This window comes from Myotis yumanensis, unplaced genomic scaffold (genome assembly GCF_028538775.1).
Source record: "Myotis yumanensis isolate MYYU_CA2020_CCGP unplaced genomic scaffold, mMyoYum1.0.hap1 SCAF_2, whole genome shotgun sequence".
Taxonomy (NCBI): domain Eukaryota; kingdom Metazoa; phylum Chordata; class Mammalia; order Chiroptera; family Vespertilionidae; genus Myotis; species Myotis yumanensis.
The window spans coordinates 123803084-123823418 of NW_027223753.1; the positions used below are offsets into that span (position 1 = coordinate 123803084).

Consider the following 20335-nt stretch of genomic DNA (forward strand, 5'->3'; position numbering starts at 1 on the left):
TGTCTGGCTTTCTTCACCAGTCTTTTAGCCCCACACGAATCTAGGTGTTGCTGTGAAGGTAGTTTGTAGATATGGTGGTTAACATACCACCATAACTGAGACTTTCCTGGGACAAAGAAATTCTACCTCAAGACTGCAGTATCAACTCTTGCCAGAGTGTCAATTTTGCTAGACTGCTCTACAGATTTTGGGCTTGCCAGTCCCCATAATTATGAAAGCCAATGCCTCAAAATAAATCTATTTATATATGCCTTGTATATTATTATATCAATAGATATACACACAAAAAAGCTTATACATACCTACAAACACATACAACATCTTACATGTATAATTTGCTGCTATGTTATATTAGAGGGCCGATGCATGAAAATCATGCAAGAGAAGGCTTTCCTTCCCCTGGCTGCTGGCACTGCCTTTCCTCCAGCGCCCGGACATGGGCTTCCCTCACAGAGGGAGGCCCTGCCCACATGCCGCAGCCCACCTGTTGGTGGCCTGGGCTTCCCTCTGTGGGGCGAACATGGAACAATGGCTGGGCCCCCAACTAATTGCATCGCACCAACCTTGGTTGGCCTGGTGCCAGTGGGTGTCATAGCATGGTCCCGGATGGTTGTCTGGATGGTCATTTGGATGGTCGTTCTGCTGTTTGGCCGATCGGTTGATTTGCATATTATGTTTTTATTATATAGAGTAATCTCTATTATATTCCCTAAATCTGTGGGTTTCTATGATGTTTTTCTTGTGGTTGGGAATTGCATTTTGGCCATTCTCATTACATATTATCCAGAGGACATGCTATCAGCATGACTTACTGCTGATGCTGACTGGGATCACCAGGCTGAAGTGGTTTTCCACTGCAGTTTATTTTCCTCCTTCCTTACTCTGCTCTTTAGAAGATACTCAGAACATACATTCCACACATAAGGGAGGAAGTTGGGAGTAGGGAGAATAAAACTGCCTCCTTGAAGGGAATGCCTACAAAAATCATTTAGCATTCTCCTGTGCAGACTTGCCTCTTCTCCCCATTGATTTTATACCCAATCATTTATTTATGTCAGAATGAACTCATGGCTACTGTATATGTTATACAATACACCCAAGTAATACTTATTTTGTTACTCAGATTCAGTGTTAGCCAATGGGTGCCTCGGGTTGGCTTGTGTGTCCCTCTGGCATGCTCCTATTCTTTCAGGCACTATTCGTGCAGGCTCCCCATGTATATCCCTAACGCCTGCACACACACACACACACACACACACACACACACACACACGTCTGCTAAGTTAAAAGTTAGGCATTCTACTGCTGTTTCTATATAGTGAGTGATGCCCACTTATCATAAGAATAAAGGAGACAGTGACTCTGTGTGTATGTGGGGGCGGGGGGACCTCTATATCATGATTGGTTTTAATCAATAGTTGACAACACGGCTAGAGGCATTTGTGAAATGAAATTACATGCAGTGTTTTTCATCATTTATATTACTGGAGTGAATAGAAAGTGACACTACAAACTCAGTTAAAAAATCCCTCGTGAACATAAATAAAGAAGTAATAAAGGTATTTCATTTCCTTCCTCTTCATTTTCTAAAGTTAAAATATAAAACACTAACAGCCAAATAATTTGAGGTGAGAAATGTTCTAAAGGAATTGAAACATATACTGCATTTCTTCCAAAATTTGTAAAACTCAGTTAAATACAAGTATTTAGATTGCTTATTTAGATTTGGGTGCTCATAATACAGTCAGAAAAATATCTAAATAGAGTATGGGTATCAAACAGAGATCAAGTGATTCACTAGTTCAAGATAAATGTTGGAATCAGTGAGCTTTGTGGGTTTTCATTTTACTCACAAATTATATATGTACTAGAGATCCGTTGCATGAAATTCTTGCATAGGTAGGGTCCCTAGGTCGGGTCAGTGATCAGGTTCCCCGCTCCCGGCCTCCATGCCTTCTCCTTCCCTTGCTCCCTCAGCACCCCACCACTGCCACGGGCTGGTCACCTGCCGTGTTCTGTGCCACCCCCTGATGGTCAGCGTATGTCATAGCGAGTGATCGAACTCCTGGTCTCCCCACTGAACTCCTGAGGGGACAATTTGCATATTAGCCTTTTATTATATAGGATGTGTGTGTGTGTTCACATACCCCTATGTATGCTATAAATACATGCCTGTTGAATGGACTTAATCATTCAGCCACAGATTTATCTTTCCTCTATTACCTTACATAAGTGTGCACAATAGGAACACACCTCATTTAATTTATATCCTCATGTAGCAAAGTAATTTAGCATGATGGACGTCTTAGTGTGGGTACTGTCATCCCTGGGTATCACTGTGGGATTGGTTCCAGAGCCCCCTGTGCATAGCAAAACCAGGATGCTCCGGTCCCTTAGTGGGAGCTCTGCATGTGTGCATGTGGGATCCGAGAGTATAGAGGACAACTGCACTAGACAACTGTGGAGATTGCATGCCAATGGTTGACCTCTCTCCCTTCTTTAAGAAATTAATATTTAGCTATGCAAACATTACTTAATGAAAATGTGTTTTTCTGATTATAGACTTTTAATCCCCCCCAAAACAAAAAATGGGCCAAACTGTTTCTAACCCCTGAGCTGTGCTTTGAATTCTCGTTTCCTCTGCCATTTATTCCTTCTGCTGCAGTGCATACTGGGCTGAGAGTGGAAGGGGAAAGGGTAAGAAACAGACCCTCAACGCCTGGATGGTGCACCTCACAGGAGGGTGTCTGTGGCCATTTCACTTCATATTTGGTTTATATTACCCTATTAGTTACACCAAGAGGTCATTAACATCCATCCACAAACCTGAGTTATAGTGCAAGTCTGAGGGTAGCTGACACTGATTGCAGGGGAATGGAATTCACTGTGACATCCCAGTGAACTCAGAGAAAAAGCCAAAATGAGCAAAAGAGAGCACTGATGATGTAGTCATCTGGAGTGCTGGAGGAAATGCAGAGCCCCCTCCGCTGGACAGCAGCCCACACACCCCTGCCTGGGAAAGGGCAGGTAACTCAGTGCGGAGCATTGAAAGCCAGACAGGCGGTCGGGCCCTGGGTTCCTGACAACAGATTTGGGAGCTCTCTCCACACAGTGACTCACCATCCATGTAGATGTTGATCGAATAATAGCCTTTATCAAACCTACAACAATGACTTTTTCCTTTTTCCTTTTCCTTTAGCTGTCTTATAACCCTGGATGAGAACTAAAAGTCAACTGGGTGCTTTCTAAATTGAGGCACCGGGAATAAAGAGCTGTAACTTTAATGAGGTTTTCTGCCCCTTACATTACACTGTTCTATTGGAACACAGTGCAGGCTTCGAGGGGAAGTGGTCTACACAGCACACACGGGCCAGATCACCTCCGAATGGCATGCCTTTTTGCATAAACACACCTACCACAAACTACATTTTTTTCATGTAAGTAAACATTACATTCTTTGCATACTTTTTGCCAAGAGTTAAAATCCAGATGTAATGTTTTAAATTAGAGACAAAAACACTTTTTCGCACACTACCAATTAAGAAATTCTGCCCTAAAGTTTAAATGTTTCTCTGCAACTCTTTACAAATCACCATTAATAAGATAATAGAGCAGAAAAATAAGTAGGGAGTTCATTTGATTTCTTCCCCCTGAAGGCCGGCTTTAGTGGGAACATTTATCTACATTTCCATTCTAACACATTGTGAATGATAAATGAACTCTACTGAATAAAGGACATGAAATTGCTATGCCTTAGATTTCTATTTTCTTTCATCAAAATATTCTACCTAGCAGAGTTCATAGCTCAGCGCATATCTCCATACAAGAAATATAGAGATTAATGAAACCCATGATTCTAAAGAATCCCCGTTTAGGATATGATGCAAAAAAGGCAAAAACAAAGAGCCTGAGACCTGCAAGTCCCGCCCAAAAGCCACTTCACTGCTCTGTTTTCTATTGGGCTTATCTACTCTGGCTCCTTCTAAACAAGAAGGGCAACAGGAAACCGATTTACGTTGCTTTCATCACCAAGTTCAATGGCTACAGGACCCCAGACAGTGAAAAGATACTTGCCCTGAAGCTACAAGTGGAACACAACAAAATACTCTTTATTGCTTTCACTAGGTCTGTCTGTTCACTCCGCTGTATTATTTGAAGAATAGGTTCCTTATTCAGACAACCTCCTGTATAGAGCCCTGATGGGTGACAAATGTTCACTTGGTATTGCTAAGGGGAGGGCTCCAGACAGAGGAGAAAATACCCGGATTCTTTTAGTTGCCATCAGAAACATCAATTTATTGTCACTGGTTACTTTTTGAACTTGAGAAACATGGTGGCTAATTCCCTCACTTTATGTAAGAGATGAATATGGCAGCCAGGAACAGGGCAAAGTGAGAGGCATCAAATGTACAGCAAAGAAAATATGAAAGGAATCGACCCTCAGAGTTCAAGTGTTATAAAGTGGAAAGGATTCTAGAAAAAATGTTTACAATTTGCTATTTGACTATTAAAAATCATGGTATTTTCTGAGTAAACTACTATCAAACTAAAACACTAAGCCTCAGTAGCCTCTATTTTGGATAATATTTACTAGCACTCGCTTGATAATATTAGAACATGATGAAAAGAAGTCTGTAGTCATCTGTGTTTTCTAGAACATAAATAATTAAAAATACTTATTTTGAAAGACTCACCAAAGATAGATCACTCTCATTTTTTATGATAATAAGTACATCAGAGGAAAGAAACATTATTATAAAATTTTGCATTTCTCTATTGCAATTATTGAAAATGTTTAACCCATAAAAAGAAAGAACTTCTCACATATGATGATGAGAATGTTACTGATTAAAGAAGGAAGACCTAAAGTGAAATATACTATAACATTGACACGTTCTGTAAAAGCTGTCTGCTATGATAGATAAGAAAACACACACAACTTCATTCCATTTTGGATTCTTAATATTTTATTTGTTTGCATGTATTTTTATAATTCCTACCTAGCAACATCCATTGATTATTCTTCGGGAGAGGGGTTGCTGGAGGAGGGCACTTGACAAAGGCAACTAATGTTCATACATTGGTAACTTGGAACCATAGACTGTGAGATTTGAAGAACATATTAGTAAGGTCAATAGATAGCATGGAAATACAGCACATAATTATTCTGGTCCTTTTGACTTCACCACAGAAGTCACCAGGGGAAGAAAACAGGTTTAGGCATGAAGTAGTATCTTGTCACTTTTAAAGAGCCATAATAGAGAATTAGCATCTCTCTTAATACATGAGAAATTATAAACTAGAACACAAATAATCCTGGTTGCGTTATCAATAGCAGGTACAGTGCCCAGCATGGCAGTGCTGCGACATTAGTGAAGTCCTAGCACGTAGCAGCATCAGCTTGCACTGCCGATTCTTTCAGGAAATCAAATGATTACTCTACTTTCACATTGAAGCAAATAACACATTTCAGACCCATATTCAAGGCTTTATTGAAAAAAGTTACCAGGAAGATGGTTAACATATAGGCTTAGCTCTGAGCTCCTTTTGCCAGTCTCTTCTATTACTGACCCAGTTTTTAATAGAAAAACTGCTAAGTGCTGCTTACTAGCCACAAATATCAGACTAAAAACAAAAAGAGAAGCAGTCAGCACTAATGGAAAAGGAAAAAAATTAGATCTTTAAAAAAGTAATAGACACTTTATGTCTGATAAGTACACTATACTTTCTTAGATATGAATGAATTACCCATCAATAATTTTGAATCTGTGGCCTACTGCTTCATACTGAGGGGTAATTTCATGACTGAATATCCCACTGAGCCAAAATAGTTAATTCAGTGCACAGGTTTACAGCTGGAGATAGCTAGATATCTCAGTTGGTTAATATGATTCAAGTTACAAAATAGTACCTAATGAAACAATATTATTAACCCTAGGCCTAGTCTATCATTCACGTGCATATTCGTGGGAAAGGTATCAGAAGTGAGATAGGCATTTTAATATTTGTTCTAAATTAACCCCACACTAGTACAGCAAAAGTAAACATTAAAAAAGGCAATCAGGCAATTATTTTTATTTGTTGAAAGTAAAAGACATTTTCTGAAATGTTACAACCTTCAGAAAGACTGAATATCAGCACCTACGAAGATACTATGTGAACAAGAGATCACAAAACTGAAAGCACTTATGAAAATGAAGCATGGATTAGTTCATAGATAATGACTTTTATATTACCTATAATACATCTTAACTTTATAGTATGGCTACATATTTATTACATTATTTCTAAAGGTAGTTTGAAAAAAACATAGTGACAATCTCGGTACCTCTTAAATTAGACCAAGAGATAACAGAACAAGTAAAGCCTCCTAATATCCATCTTAAGAAAATACTGGATCATCCACCAGAAATAATCATACATGACACATGATTCAAATCAGAATTTAAAAACATCAAATAACTGACCAGGAAAGTAATGTTGTTTTAAGATATTATATATAATACTTCATTTAAGAATTCTAGCTGCTTAGATATCTAGAAAATATAGTCTAAAATGCCTGAAATTTCCCCTCTACTTCTTCAAGAAAAGTTTGACATTCATTTGCATAAACCAATTTTTAATTTCTGACATCTGGCGTTTTGGCTAGGCACTACATTTTGAAGAGCTTCTACATTATAAACTATGTGACAACGAGAACAGGAAAACAAAACACACATCTTTCCCTGGCGGAGCTGAAATCCGGGCTCTTCAGTTGGGCAGATCCACATTCTGAAGGATGAGGGCCACTCGGCTTGGAATGTACACCTAGGTCAACACAAGCATGTCAGTGCAATTGAAAGAAATACTGAATGTTATGTCATTAAGTTAAGGGGTATGATGCTCTCTCACAGATGCTTAAAGTTAGAGTTACCCGTACAATGTTGCAGCCTCTTGAGGAGCCTCAATGCCACCTTTCCAACAGTTCTGTAGATTTAAAGCAATCGCCACTAGAGGGCTCCATACGCTGTACAAAACCCAATATTCCCCAGACAGCGATATAAATGGCACTCATTGCTGTTCCAGTACCTTGAGGTGGTAAAGGAAGGCTACCCTACAGGTCTATTCAGGTGAATAAAAGTAATATACAACACACTGCTTATCATCTTGTTTTTATTTTCTCCTATCATTTTGAGAACAAAAACTTAAAAGTAATATAAGGGATCCTAAGGGTATTTTAGGCCCTCACCAATTTAAGACAATCAAAAAGCTTGCTACTGCACTGAAAAAAGAATACCCATCCTCTCCATGCCTGCAGAGTCCGGACACAGCTCCTTTTTGTATGAGCACACCCCTCATCACGGCTCAGCACCACTTGTCTCTCTCCCCTTCCTGACTCACCACCTCCAACCACAGGGCCTCTCAGTTCCTGAAACACCCCACCCTGTCCTTCCTCTGGGCCTCTGCCATGCTGTGCCCTGTGCTCACAACACCCGGTACCTTGCCACTTCCTTATCTCCAGGATCTTGAAATATCCCAGCTCCCCGAGAGGTGTTTCTTGATAACACCAGATATGACAGTTTTTCCATTTCATTTTCCATCGCAGCACCATTTTTTATTTCTTAACACAATTTGTAATTTTTTTCAAGTTTATGATCAATTCTCCCCCACAAGACTCTGAGCTTTATGAGGGCAGAGACCATATGTCTTCATACTTCTCTTAGTAGTTGCCAAAAATTATTGGATGAAAGAAGAAATAATGAATAAAAGGATAAATGATTGTGAAATCAATATGGGAACTGTAGTCTTATGCATCTCAATTCTGCAAACGAACACAATGTTTTCCCTTACGGTTTCCATGATAAAGAACTCTTACAACTCTTTTTTTTTTATATATATATTTTATTGATTTTTTACAGAGAGGAAGGGAGAGGGATAGAGATTTAGAAACATCGATGAGAGAGAAACATCGATCAGCTGCCTCCTGCACACTCCCCACTGGGGATGTGCCTGCAACCAAGGTACATGCCCTTGACCGGAATCGAACTTGGGACCTCTGAGTCCGTAGGCTGACGCTCTATCCACTGAGCCAAACCGGCCAGGGCTCTTACGACTCTTTTAAAAAATCAAATAAACCAATATAGTTGTTTAGTTTTGATGAAAGCAACTTTAAAATGATGGCATTTTGAGAAACTTAAAATGTGAATTTAGTAACTAGGGCAGTGATGGCGAACCTATGACACGCGTGTCAGAGGTGACATGCAAACTCATTTTTTTGGTTGATTTTTCTTTGTTAAATGGCATTTAAATATATAAAATAAATATCAAAAATACAAGTCTTTGTTTTATTATGGTTGCAAATATCAAAAAATTTCTATATGTGACACGGCACCAGAGTTAAGTTAGGGTTTTTCAAAATGCTGACACGCCGAGCTCAAAAGGTTCGTCATCACTGAACTAGGGAATAGTTTTTCTCATATTCAATGAAAAATAACATGATTTAGGAAATGATCATCATCATCTGAGAAAAACATCATAAATACAGTCATTGGGTAACTCAATGTCTCACAGTCTGATTTGCAATCCAGCGCTTCTAAGATAAATATTATAGCCCTGCAGTCATTAATTGAGGAGAAACCATGTATTTCAAAGCCACAATTTGTTTACCTAAAATTTACACATTATTTTTAAGGTCATATAGATTTTAAACCTCATCACAATGTAATTACTGATGCAATCCCTCCCATTCACTATTTTCTCTTTGTGACAAAAGGAAGCTGGAGGTACCCATAAGCAAAGGAAGACTACTACCAATGATCCAGACAGATCCAGTCCAAAGAATGGCATATGTCCATAATCAAGCTATAGATTAAAGCAACACAGAATAAAGCAACTGAGGAGAAATAAAAGAAAACAATAGTCAAATTCAACCAATTCCCTCTTAAGTCTTATCAAAACAGGCCTCAATCAAAAGATAGTGTCCTGCCCTTTCAAAGGAGGTTACCATGTCCTTACTCTATTCTATGTTTAGTTTGGGGAATCAGAGTATTAGATATAACTAATTAGTGGGGTAGCAGGTTATAATCAGCATGGTTCTGAATTGCTTTGTTAGGAGTATTCTAAAACTGAAGACCAATCTAAATTTCTCAATAGTATCAGAATTTCAGTTCCCTTAACATTAGAAACATTTCACTGATATTATATGGTCCCACATGCAGACAAAAGATTCTGATAAGTGCAAGTCTCCTGAGAAAGATGCAGTGAAACACCCAAGTCAGGCCCAGGACCAATATTGACAGGTCCCTACTCAGTGTGTGGTCAAGCAACGTATGAAGGCAGATCACTGACAGGTTACATCAACCTCCTATGTGGATCCTATTCAGTTTTAGTATCTGTTTGAGTCACAACCTCATATTGATTTCTTTAATAATATTAAATGATAACTATAAACTGATCATTTAGAAACAATCTTAGCCTGTGATCTTTTGGTATTTAGCTGGCCCAAATTTAAAAGTAAAACAAAGGGATGACATAAAAAGTTCAATGTTTGCAATATGAGCATTGAGTTTTTCTGATAATGCTCCAAGAACTCTCACTAAATGATGCCGCTCATTTTATGGAAGAAGCTTTATGATGCCCATTCCAGTCACATGAGGGACCTCTTAAAACTATCTGCTCCAAAACCTCAGTTAATAATTGTATAATATTAACTGAAATATTGTGTAATTATGGCATTTTTTCACTGTAGGGTTAATTACCAGAATGTGTTTATTTTGCTCTAGCAGTGGTTCTCAACCTGTGGGTTGTGAACAATGAAAACACATCCTGCTTATCAGATATTTACATTACGATTCATAACAGTAGCAAAATTACAGTTATGAAGTAGCAACGAAAATAATTTTATGGTTGGGGGTCATCACAACATGAGGAACTGTATTAAAGGGTCACGGCATTAGGAAGGTTGAGAACCACTGCAAGCATTAAAGATAGGCAACAGGAAAAAATTCCCCTAAGCGAGTGATTTTTCTTAACTCAGACTAAATATGAAATTTTGAGGTTTCTTTTTTAAAAAAATATATTTTATTGATTTTTTTCAGAGAGGGAGAAGGACAGAGAGTCAGAAACATCGATGATAGAGAAACATCGATCAGCTGCCTCCTGCACACCCCATCCCGAGGATGTGCCCGCAACCAAGGTACATGCCCTTGACCGAAATCGAACCTGGGACCTCTCAGTCCGCAGGCTAACACTCTATCCACTGAGCCAAACCAGCCAGGGCTGAGGTTTCTTTATTAGGGTTCCAAGTATATAAATCAGCTTTCTTAGTGGTTAGGAAATGACTACCAATTACACCAAAGGATTTAAGGTAATCAGAGCTAATCCTTATGATGAGACAACTACAGACATGCACAATTTGGGGGCTCTATAATTTAGTGCTAAGTACTGGCACTATAGCTTTCATTTTATAATTTTAATTCCAAAATGGTTTTGATTCATACAGCAATAGAAAAAATATGAACACACTTTAATATTTAACATAAATGTTTAAGTATATTTAAATATGAACTATTTATATTTAAGACATGTATATAAAAACCATCTAGTATGCATGTAACAGAAGATATATGCTAATAAACAAATTTACTATGCCCATTTATTAGCCATGAAGCCCTAAACACTTTGTAGCTAGGATCATATTATGAATGGCCATGAATTTCATTTTTTTCCAGCTATATTTATATATAATCCACTCTTCACAAGAAACCAGAATGCCACAGTATAATCCAATTCGTTAATTAGAGTCACAGTGCATACTAATCTACCCAGTGATTTTTGACTACCTTACTGACTTAATCACTATGCCAACTATTAATATGGCTAAAAAAATAACTGATTGTCGGGCCGGCTTAGCTCAGTGGTTGAGCATGGACCTATGAACAAGGAGGTCATGGTTTGATTCCAGTCAGGGCATATGCCCGGATTGTGGGCTTGATACTCAGTGTGCGGTGTGCAGGAGGCAGTCAGTCAATGATTTTCTCTCATCGTTGATGTTTCTCTCTCCCTCTTCCATCCTCTCTGAAATCAATAAAAAATATGTTAAAAAACAACAACTGATAACATAATAATCTACTGTACTATGGCATCCAGGGAAAGTAGTATCTTCATCTAGAATCATAATTAAATTGCAAAAATTCTATCAATAAAAGCCTAATATGCTAAGTGTAAAATCACCCAGTCGTCCACTCAACCAATCAAAGCGTAATATGCTAATGATATGCTAAGGCTGCTCAACCGCTTGCTATGACATGCACTGACCACCAGGGGGCAGACAGTCAACCGGTCGACCAGTCGCTATGACGTGCACTAACCACCAGGGGGTAGACGCTCCAACTGGTAGGTTAGCTTGCTGCTGGTGTCCGGCCGATCGGGACTGAGTGAGATGGACTGGACACGCCCTGGAGCCCTCCCGCAGTTCCTCTCTGGCTGGCCAACCTCTCACAATCCAGGCTGAGGGACCCCCTCCCTGAGTACACAAATTTCATGCACCAGGACTCTAGTTAATTACATAAAAAGGTGTGAATTTTTGAAAACAGAATATTTAAAAATAATTTTAAGTAAAAAATAATTTAAAGGCTAATTTAAAAATTTTCTTAGAAATTGTTAAATTTACCAATAGCACATAATAGAAGGGTGAGAACATCATTCAATGAAAAGTTCATTAGATCCATGTATATTTGTTATATACAAAATATTTCAAAATATTTTGAACAATATGAGTAACAAAAAATAATTTTAATTTTCATGAGCACGCTTTAGTTCATAACATATGCTCTAAGAAAAATATTCTAATTCATATTTTGTACTAGGATTATCAGAAAAGTCCTATAATAACTATTTCTATATAGAAATATATAGTATCTTTTCTAGGTTAGAAATATTAAACAGAGTAAACTCTAAGAAGTTTGTTTTTTTTTTTTGTTTGAAAAAACTAAACATTTTCATAATTTTGGACAGAGTAAAAGACATTGCCCAACTGCTAAGTTGTAGTTTCAATTCTTACAGCTGAGGGACAACAAAAAAGATGTATCTATGCCAACCCCCATATTTAAACCAAAAGTCTACTTCTGAACCCTCAAATTTAGAATAGGAATACAGTAGTCTCCCTTATCCATGGCTTTGCTTTCTGCAATTTCAATTACCAGCAGTCAACCGTGGTCCAAGAGTATTAAATGAAAAATTCCAGAAATAAACAATCAAAAATTTTAAATTACACACCATTCTGAGTAGCGCGATGAAATCTCCCACCATCGTTCTCCATCTCCCTCGGATGTGAATCATCCCTTTGTCAGCATCTGCAGTCTGTATGCGGTATATACTTTCTGCCCATTAGTCACTTAGTTGTCTTAGTTATCACATGACTGTGGCAGTATCACAGTGCTAGTGTTCGAGTACCCTTTATTTTACTTAATAATGCCCCTAAGTGCAAGAGTAGCGATGTTGGCAATTAGGAGAGGCCAGTGAGAAGCAGTGAAGTGCTTCCTTTAAACAAAAAGATGAGTACAGTACAAGAAGATATTTTGAGAGAGTCCACATTCACGTAACTTTTATTACAGTACTAGAGGCCCGATGCATGAAATTCATGCATGGGTAGGGTCCTTAGGCCTGGCCAATAATCAGGGCTGATCTGTGTGGTGACTGGCAGGGCAATTGGGGCCCCACTGGCACCCGCCTTGGCCGGCCTGGCATTGCCCACTTGTCAGCCCCACCCCCAGCTGCCCCCGCCGCCACCCCACCCCCACCGCTGCTGCTGGTCGCCTCCCTCTGTGGGGTGACCAGCGGGGCAATTGGGGGACCCTGCTGGCACCTGCCTTGGCTGGCCTGGAGCCTGCAGGTTCCAATCAGGACAGTATGCAAATTAAGCCCAACTAAGATGGTGGTTAATTTGCATACTTAGGCTCCAAGCGGAGGAGCAAAGCCTGACAGCCCCAGGGCCAGCTCTGGCCGGAGCCTGGCCAGAGTGAAGGCCTGGGTCCCGGGTGCCAGAGGCAAACTAGTGCCAGCAGCCAAGGGAAGGGAAGGCCTATTGCAACAGGCCTCTAGTATATATTATTGTTACTCTCTTAGTTTTAGTTTATCATAAATATGTACGTGTAGGAGAAAACATAGCATAGAGTGTTTGGTACTATCTGTGGCTTCAGGCATTCACTGGGGTCTTGGAATGCATGCCTGTGATTAAGAGAGGACTATTGTACACAGATCTGCTTCTTAACGATAAGGAGCCTACCTGGGAAAGTAATAAATGCTAAAACTGTTGCTTTATTCACTTTTCACCATTGATGCTGTTTGAGTTACTGTAAAGGGATCTAATTCTTTTCACTTCAGGTTCAATAATATCTGTTCTTCCATTTGTGTCACGAAATTTGAATTTATGCACCAGAGAAGAGAAAGAAAGCATCCTCCCCTCCTTACCCCCACCCCTGGCCCCTGGCTCCAGTGCACTGATGTATCAGTTCCTGTATCAGGAATCAAAATATAAAGAAATGATTATGCTAAAATGGACTTTCCCATAATGGCCAGTAAAGCAGAATGGAGAAGTTCTGCCCTATTGCCTCTTGGCATTTGTGAGATTCTCTGACTTAGCAAACGCGTTTCAGCAGCAGCACACACCACTCCTCTGCTCTGTGTCCACTGAGGGAGCATGCGCAGAGGGAGCTGGCTGCCACGCGCTGCCGCAGCGGGTCTGGCGATTTTAAGATTCCTTCCTGCCCTTTGGTTGCTATCTTTGAAAACAGATTTGATACTTATTCAGCAGATCCCTTGGATTATTCAGCTTATTAATTGAGCTTTAGCCAATACTGTGTACTAGTTATGATGGAAAGAACCTTCATGAAGGGATGTTATACTTTTGTCCCTCTTTCCCTTATTCTAGGTACATGGGAGGCAGAAGTGACCTTGTGATGAAATGAAACCTATAGCACTCTGGTCGTGGTCAAGAAACTTGACTTGAGCCGAAACCGGTTTGGCTCAGTGGATAGAGCGTCGGCCTGCGGACTGAAAGGTCCCAGGTTCGATTCCGGTCAAGGGCATGTACCTGGGTTGCGGGCACAACCCCAGTAGGTGATGTGCAAGAGGCAGCTGATTGATGTTTCTTGCTCATCGATGTTTCTAACTCTCTATCTCTCTCCCTTCCTCTCTGTAAAAAATCAATAAAATATATTAAAAAAAAAAAGAAAGAAACTTGACTTGATCCCAGCACACACGAATCAGTTCCATTATAAGGAGGCATTCTTATAAGAGGGTTGGTTTTTAATGCCGTTCTTTGCTCTGGCTCTTCGAAGGAAAAGTCTGGCGAGAAGAAACCTGTTTTATTGGATGTTCTGGTCTATTTGTGGTCCTGTATTCTCACATTGAAACTAGTGATCACTTCCTCTGGAGCCTAAAGACATTTAAATGAGTAATTTCCTGAAGCACCTGCCATCTCTGAGAATAAGGCACCACTTCCGCAGGGAAGACACAGCTCATCTTCACCTTTCAGACCCGTGGGATGGATCACAATCCTATTACCTGCAGTGGCTAAATTCTCTCCATTCTGTTTCTCAGGTGCTTGCCATGCTGTATCTCTCCACCTGTTATTGAGACATGTGTATTCTCCATCCCACCTGCCAATTTAGAACTGCACATTTCATACTTGCAAGATCAATGCAATTAGTGCTTGAAAAGGAATCTCCTGGCTGTTCCTGCCAGTAGTTAGTTGGCTTGTTTTAATTATGACAGCATATCTCTGCTCTTACAAAAATGAAAGGATGCCAAGATAGTCTGTGCCCACCCCCAAAGGCTGTGAGCCCTCACTTAAAGATAATAATTTCCACAAAGCTGAGGTCTTCTTAATTGCATGTCTTCAAGGCACCTAGTTATCTTGACATACTTAAAATACCTAAAAATGACTGAATAGCCATGATAATAACAACTTTAAAATGCATGTGCAATAGCATTTTGCAGTGTCCAAAAAGCTTGGCAGTGCTAATGAATTTATGCCTCCTAAGAATCTTTTGCTGTAGGGAGGACACTCTTACTAATCCTCATTATACAGATGAGGGAAACTGAGGCACAAGAAGGTTAAAATATTCAAGTTCTCATAGCCAATAAATGGCAGATTGGGGGCTTGATCCTAGGTTCTCCACCTTGACATTCTCTGGTGTTTTCAGTAAAGAATTTCATTACATAAAATGTTGCTGTCTGAATCTTTCTCCTTTCTGTCTAGTTTACCTGGTTCAAGTTCACAAACAGTTGCTGTTTCTGTGTGACTCCTGTGTACAAGATGAATTACCTTCCCCAACCCCTCAGGGGTCTCTAACTCTTGGGTTATTTCAGAGCTTAAAGATAGTTTTCTTACTCATTTCAGAAACTGTTTTTGTCACTCTTGGTTTACATAGCAAAATTGAACGTTCTGACAAACTACAGCCCTCCCCCTGAAAAATGCATAGGTACCTATATTTATATCTAAAGACATATCAGTATCACCACCACCACCCATATGCACACACATATACTTAAGGCAACACCTACATCTCCTGTGGCCATTGCACTTTCTTCAGAGCTTTCACTCAATGACTTCATTTTGCCCTTTTCATTTATTTTATGCCACTGTCTTTGGAACATCAATTTTGTATATAATGTGGTGGTTTACAAAGTGAGGTGCTAGCACCACTTTAAGAGGTGGAACTAGTCCAGTTGGTGTTGCTCAGTGGTTGAGCATTGACCTATGAACCCAGAAGGTCACAGTTGGATTCCCAGTCAGGGCACATGCCCAGGTTGCAGGCTCGATCCCCAGGCGGGAGTGTGCAGGAAGCAGCCAATTGATGATTCTCTCATCATTGATGTTTCTATCTCTCTCTCCCTCTCCCTTCCTCTTTGAAATCAATAAAAATGTATATTAAAAAAGAGGAGGGAATATAGTAGCAAAATGAGGAAGCTAGGGTCCCACACAGATTCTCCTGCTTGACTTAAACTTTGAAAGATGAAAGAATTTAACAGATATAATAAAGCTATCTATACATTTTAGATATATCCTGGCCTCGTGAAAATAAAACAAATCTTCATCCAAGACCTCCTATGGTGAAAACAATGCAGATCTGAGACAAAGAAATGGAAGAGGGGGGAGGAGGATGGTGAGAGAGAGAAGCAGGAATATGACTCATCAGGAAAAGAAAAAATATAGACCAGGTGCATGTGGAGTTGAGCTTATTATCTGGCAATAATGTAGAATTCTTTCAGATCTGGAAAGTTTCTAAATTATACATTTTAGAAAGAACTCAAACCTAGTAGTTTGAAGCAATATTCTTTTATTTATGTTAATAACACAAAGTGAAAATTAGTTACATAATTGAATGCTTTCCTCCTTAATATGAAGAAACCAGATAATTTTATAAATGGAATGAATTCAGTCTCTGACTGACTGCATGAAATTAAAAAAATATATATTTTTCTTTGATTCTTTTAAGCTGTTTTAAATTAAACGTCATTAGACAGTCAATAATGTAGAAATCTGGTTAATATTATAGAGAAAGCAAGAACAGACAGAAAGTAAACTGTGGCATTAAAAATAGAAATGTTCATAATAGAAAACATTTTTCGCCCTAACCGGTTTGGCTCAGTGGAGAGATCGTGAGCCTGCGAACTCAAGTGTCCTAGGTTTGATTCCGGTCAAGGGCATGTGCCTTGGTTGTGGGCACATACCCAGTGGGGAGTGTGCAGGAGGCAGCTGATCGATGTTTCTCTCTCATGGATGTTTCTAACTCTCTATCCCTCTCCCTTCCTCTCTGTAAAAAATCAATAAAATACATTTTAAAAAAAGAAAACATTTTAAAATGCTTTTCTCTTATTTTTTGAGAAATAATTTTCAATCCTATCAAATTCAAGCTTTCCCAATTGTCCACCAAATGTCCCTTCCCATGTTTTCCAAAACCCAATCCAGTCGAGGACCACACATTGCATTTGGTTTTTGAGCACAGTTATCCTTTCCCACTCACCCCAGCACCAAATTTTTGCATGTTGGTTACTTGTTGAAAATTTATCTCTTTGGACATAAACATCACTTTTAAAATAAAGGATTAAATTTGAATGCAATGAAAATATCTTAAAAACCTTACTTACCAAGAGAGAATGGGGAAGCCCATTATGTTGGAAAGCTTCAGAAAAGAAATCTGTACTGTGGTCCAATCTCTGGTGTCCTCCGTATTCTGCCTCATCTGAATCGAGCACAATTTTGAATGTATGGTTCTTAAGGAATCAGACCGGTTTCAGGAGTAGAATGAGACATGGTAAAATATGTTATCAAACAGCAATTTAAAAATGTGTGCTCTGAACTCTGTGAAATCTTAATTTGTGCTAAATACGCATTCCTATTAGATTTTGGAGATTCTCCTGTTTGAAAGGGCTTTATAGATACCTAGTCCACACCCTGATGGGATCCTTGTAATCCTCTTACCACAGTTCATCTCCTGCTCATCTAGCCTGGGCCTGAATGTACTATTCATGGGGAATCTATATCTCTCTTAATGCAATCCATTCCATTTGTTAGAAATTCTCCACTAAGAACAGCAATTTTACTGCTTGGTATTACTTCTACCCAGAAAATCCATAAGGAATAAGTTCAAAATATAGTAACCATTCAAATATTTAATAATAGTTATGTTATCTCCACGTGTTTATATATATATATATATATATATATATATATATATATATATATATGTAACTACATATTAAATATAATCTCAGAACCTTTGATCAGCCCTCATTTGGTAAGGCTTTTTAGTTCTTCCCACCTCTAAATTAATTCCAGTTTTCCAGACCCTGGTTAAGGTGAGGAACACAGAAGTGAACCAAGTGTCCATGTGTGGTCTGAAGAGTTCAACCAAGTGAGCTAACTCCTCCTGGTGGTCACAGGCAGCACATTGCTAATAACACAAAAGATCATGTAAAGATACTCTCTATCACGCCACAGGAGGATTCATGATGCAATCACATGATCTTGCTAGAATTTAACATTTGGTTCTTCATTGAGTTTATTAGGCATGTTAGAATTACCCTATTTACAACAAAACAAACTATGGTTATGTTCAAATTTATTATGCTCAGAATATCTAGACTTGACACTTTGATACAAAATTCCACAAGAAAATGTAATAGGTACTTAAATTTATTTTTTAAAATTGAATTTATTGGGGTGACATTGGTTAATAAAATTATATGTTTCAGATGTACAATTCTGTAATATATCATCTGTATATTGTATTATGTGTTCAATACTCAAAATCAAGTCTCCTTCCATCACCATTTATCCCCCCCCATACCCTTTCCTACTTCCTCCCACCTGTTATCTGTGTCTATGAGTTTGTTTGTTTGTTTGTTTGTTATGTTTTGCTTAATCTCTTCACCTTTCTCTCCCCTCAGACAGCTGTCAGACTGTTCTCTGTATCTATGAGCTTATTTTTATTTTACTTCTTGGTTTACTTTGTTCACTATATTCCACATATAAGTGAAATCATACGGTTCTTGTCTTTCTCTGACTGGCTTATTTCACTCAGCATAATACTAATAATCTCCAGGTCCACTCATACTGAGAAATCTTAAATTTCTTTAGCCTAAGGAGGGATATAAATAGGTTTAAGTATTTTATATGTTTTTTTCTGGTATATAAATCTGTAATTTCAGAAACGTTTGGATATTTTTATTATAGCAAAATTATCACTTTAAGAGTACATGTAGGTAGCAAACAATGAACATCACTGTCATGCCTAGGGAACCCTGTTTAGGTAGGAGATTCAGATGGACTTGCTTATAGGAACTTTGCTGGGACTGGTGGCTCCATTTCAGTCAATCCAGGTCAGCCTGCTCTGATTCAAATTCAAATGGATAATCAACACATTAGTGTGTTTAAAGAAGAAACACACACATACACACAGAAATAGAGAGAGATTGAGATTCAAAAGATGACTACTAGGCACAGGCACATTCTAAAGTCACTAAACATAGCTAGAAATAAATTGAACACACCAATTTATTTAGTGGTAAAATATGAGTAGTGAAAATAAGTAATTGGAGATACAGTAAATAAATGAAGCATTGTGGAATGAAAAGGAACTACTAAAACAAGTTTAGCTTTTGTTCTTCATCCTAGTTAATGAAATACTTATACAAATCTTCAAAAAGCAAAAAAAGCCATAACCGGTTAGGCTCAGTGGATAGAACGTCGGCCTGCGGACTGAAAGGTCCCAGGTTCGATTCCAGTCAAGGGCATGTACCTTGGTTGTGGGCACATCCCCAGTAGGGAGTGTGCAGGAGGCAGCTGATCGATGTTTCTTTCTCATTAATATTTCTAGCTCTCTATCCCTCTCCCTTCTTCTCTGTAAAAAATCAATAAAATATATTTTTAAAAAAAGCAAAAACATAACCATTGCTGGTTAACAACATTGATTATTGGTAGCAATATCAGAAGAAAGCAAGTTTAACATTAAAAGCAGCGGATCCCAATCTGCGGGATGATCGTCACTGTTTGTTGGGTTATTATAAGGGCCTCACCAAATGAGGGATTATGTTATTACAAGGGAGTGGAAATCTACAGGAGCATTAGGCATTGTCTGAAGACTAAGTTATGTTATTATACACATTTGATACTATATTTCAAATAATGTACATTTTTTGATTAATAAGATATAGATTCATTAAAAAGACAGAATTTATACTGTTTTTGCCTATATAATCTCTCAATCAAGGAGAAATTGTTCTTTTAGAAAACTGTTATAGAAGGATCCATTGCTTTTTGACATTGAAAGGGATCATCATACTAAAAATGGTTAGAATCTACTGACTTAATATATGTAATTTGTAGCCATAAAGGAAAAGCTTTCAAAACCCATAATGAAAGTTTCAAAACATCAGTTTAGACCTATTTCTCTGATCTATAATTTGAAGAAAAATGTTGCTGTAGCCATTTTTGGAATTACCCAGACCTCTGTGTATGGTATTACCTAGGGAACACAATAACTTCCTTTAGAAAATGCAACCCTTAATTCCAGAAAGTCCAATGATTTAAAACACTTATTCAAAGTAATGATTATGAAAGAGCTTAATCATTATAAATTACTACCACATATCATTCAGGTATCAGGAAAATGCCATCTTTCCAGAACATTGCTTAAAACAAAAATTTTTAAATAGGTTATTTGAGGAACTGGATATTTTTTTCCCTATTCTCTCATTCAGGCAGTACTTCACTATCCCCTGTGGTCAATAGCCTGAGGCTAATCAAGTCTGAGTGGAAATGGGACTGTAGACAGAGGCAGGTCTCTGA

At 38.5% G+C, this 20335-nt stretch overlaps 1 protein-coding gene across 1 annotated transcript in view; it reads right to left on the reverse strand.

The window, feature by feature from the left end:
- Positions 1-4944: 4944 nt before the first annotated feature.
- GBE1 (1,4-alpha-glucan branching enzyme 1) overlaps positions 4945-20335 on the reverse strand; it is a 349168-nt gene continuing 333777 nt past the window's right edge. Inside the window, exons 15-16 of the mRNA XM_070406022.1 lie at positions 17134-17249; positions 4945-6807 (exon numbers count right to left, since the gene is read on the reverse strand). Coding sequence (XP_070262123.1) covers positions 6751-6807; positions 17134-17249 — 173 coding nt within the window. The 3' untranslated portion in view covers positions 4945-6750. The remainder of the gene's footprint in view (positions 6808-17133; positions 17250-20335) is intronic.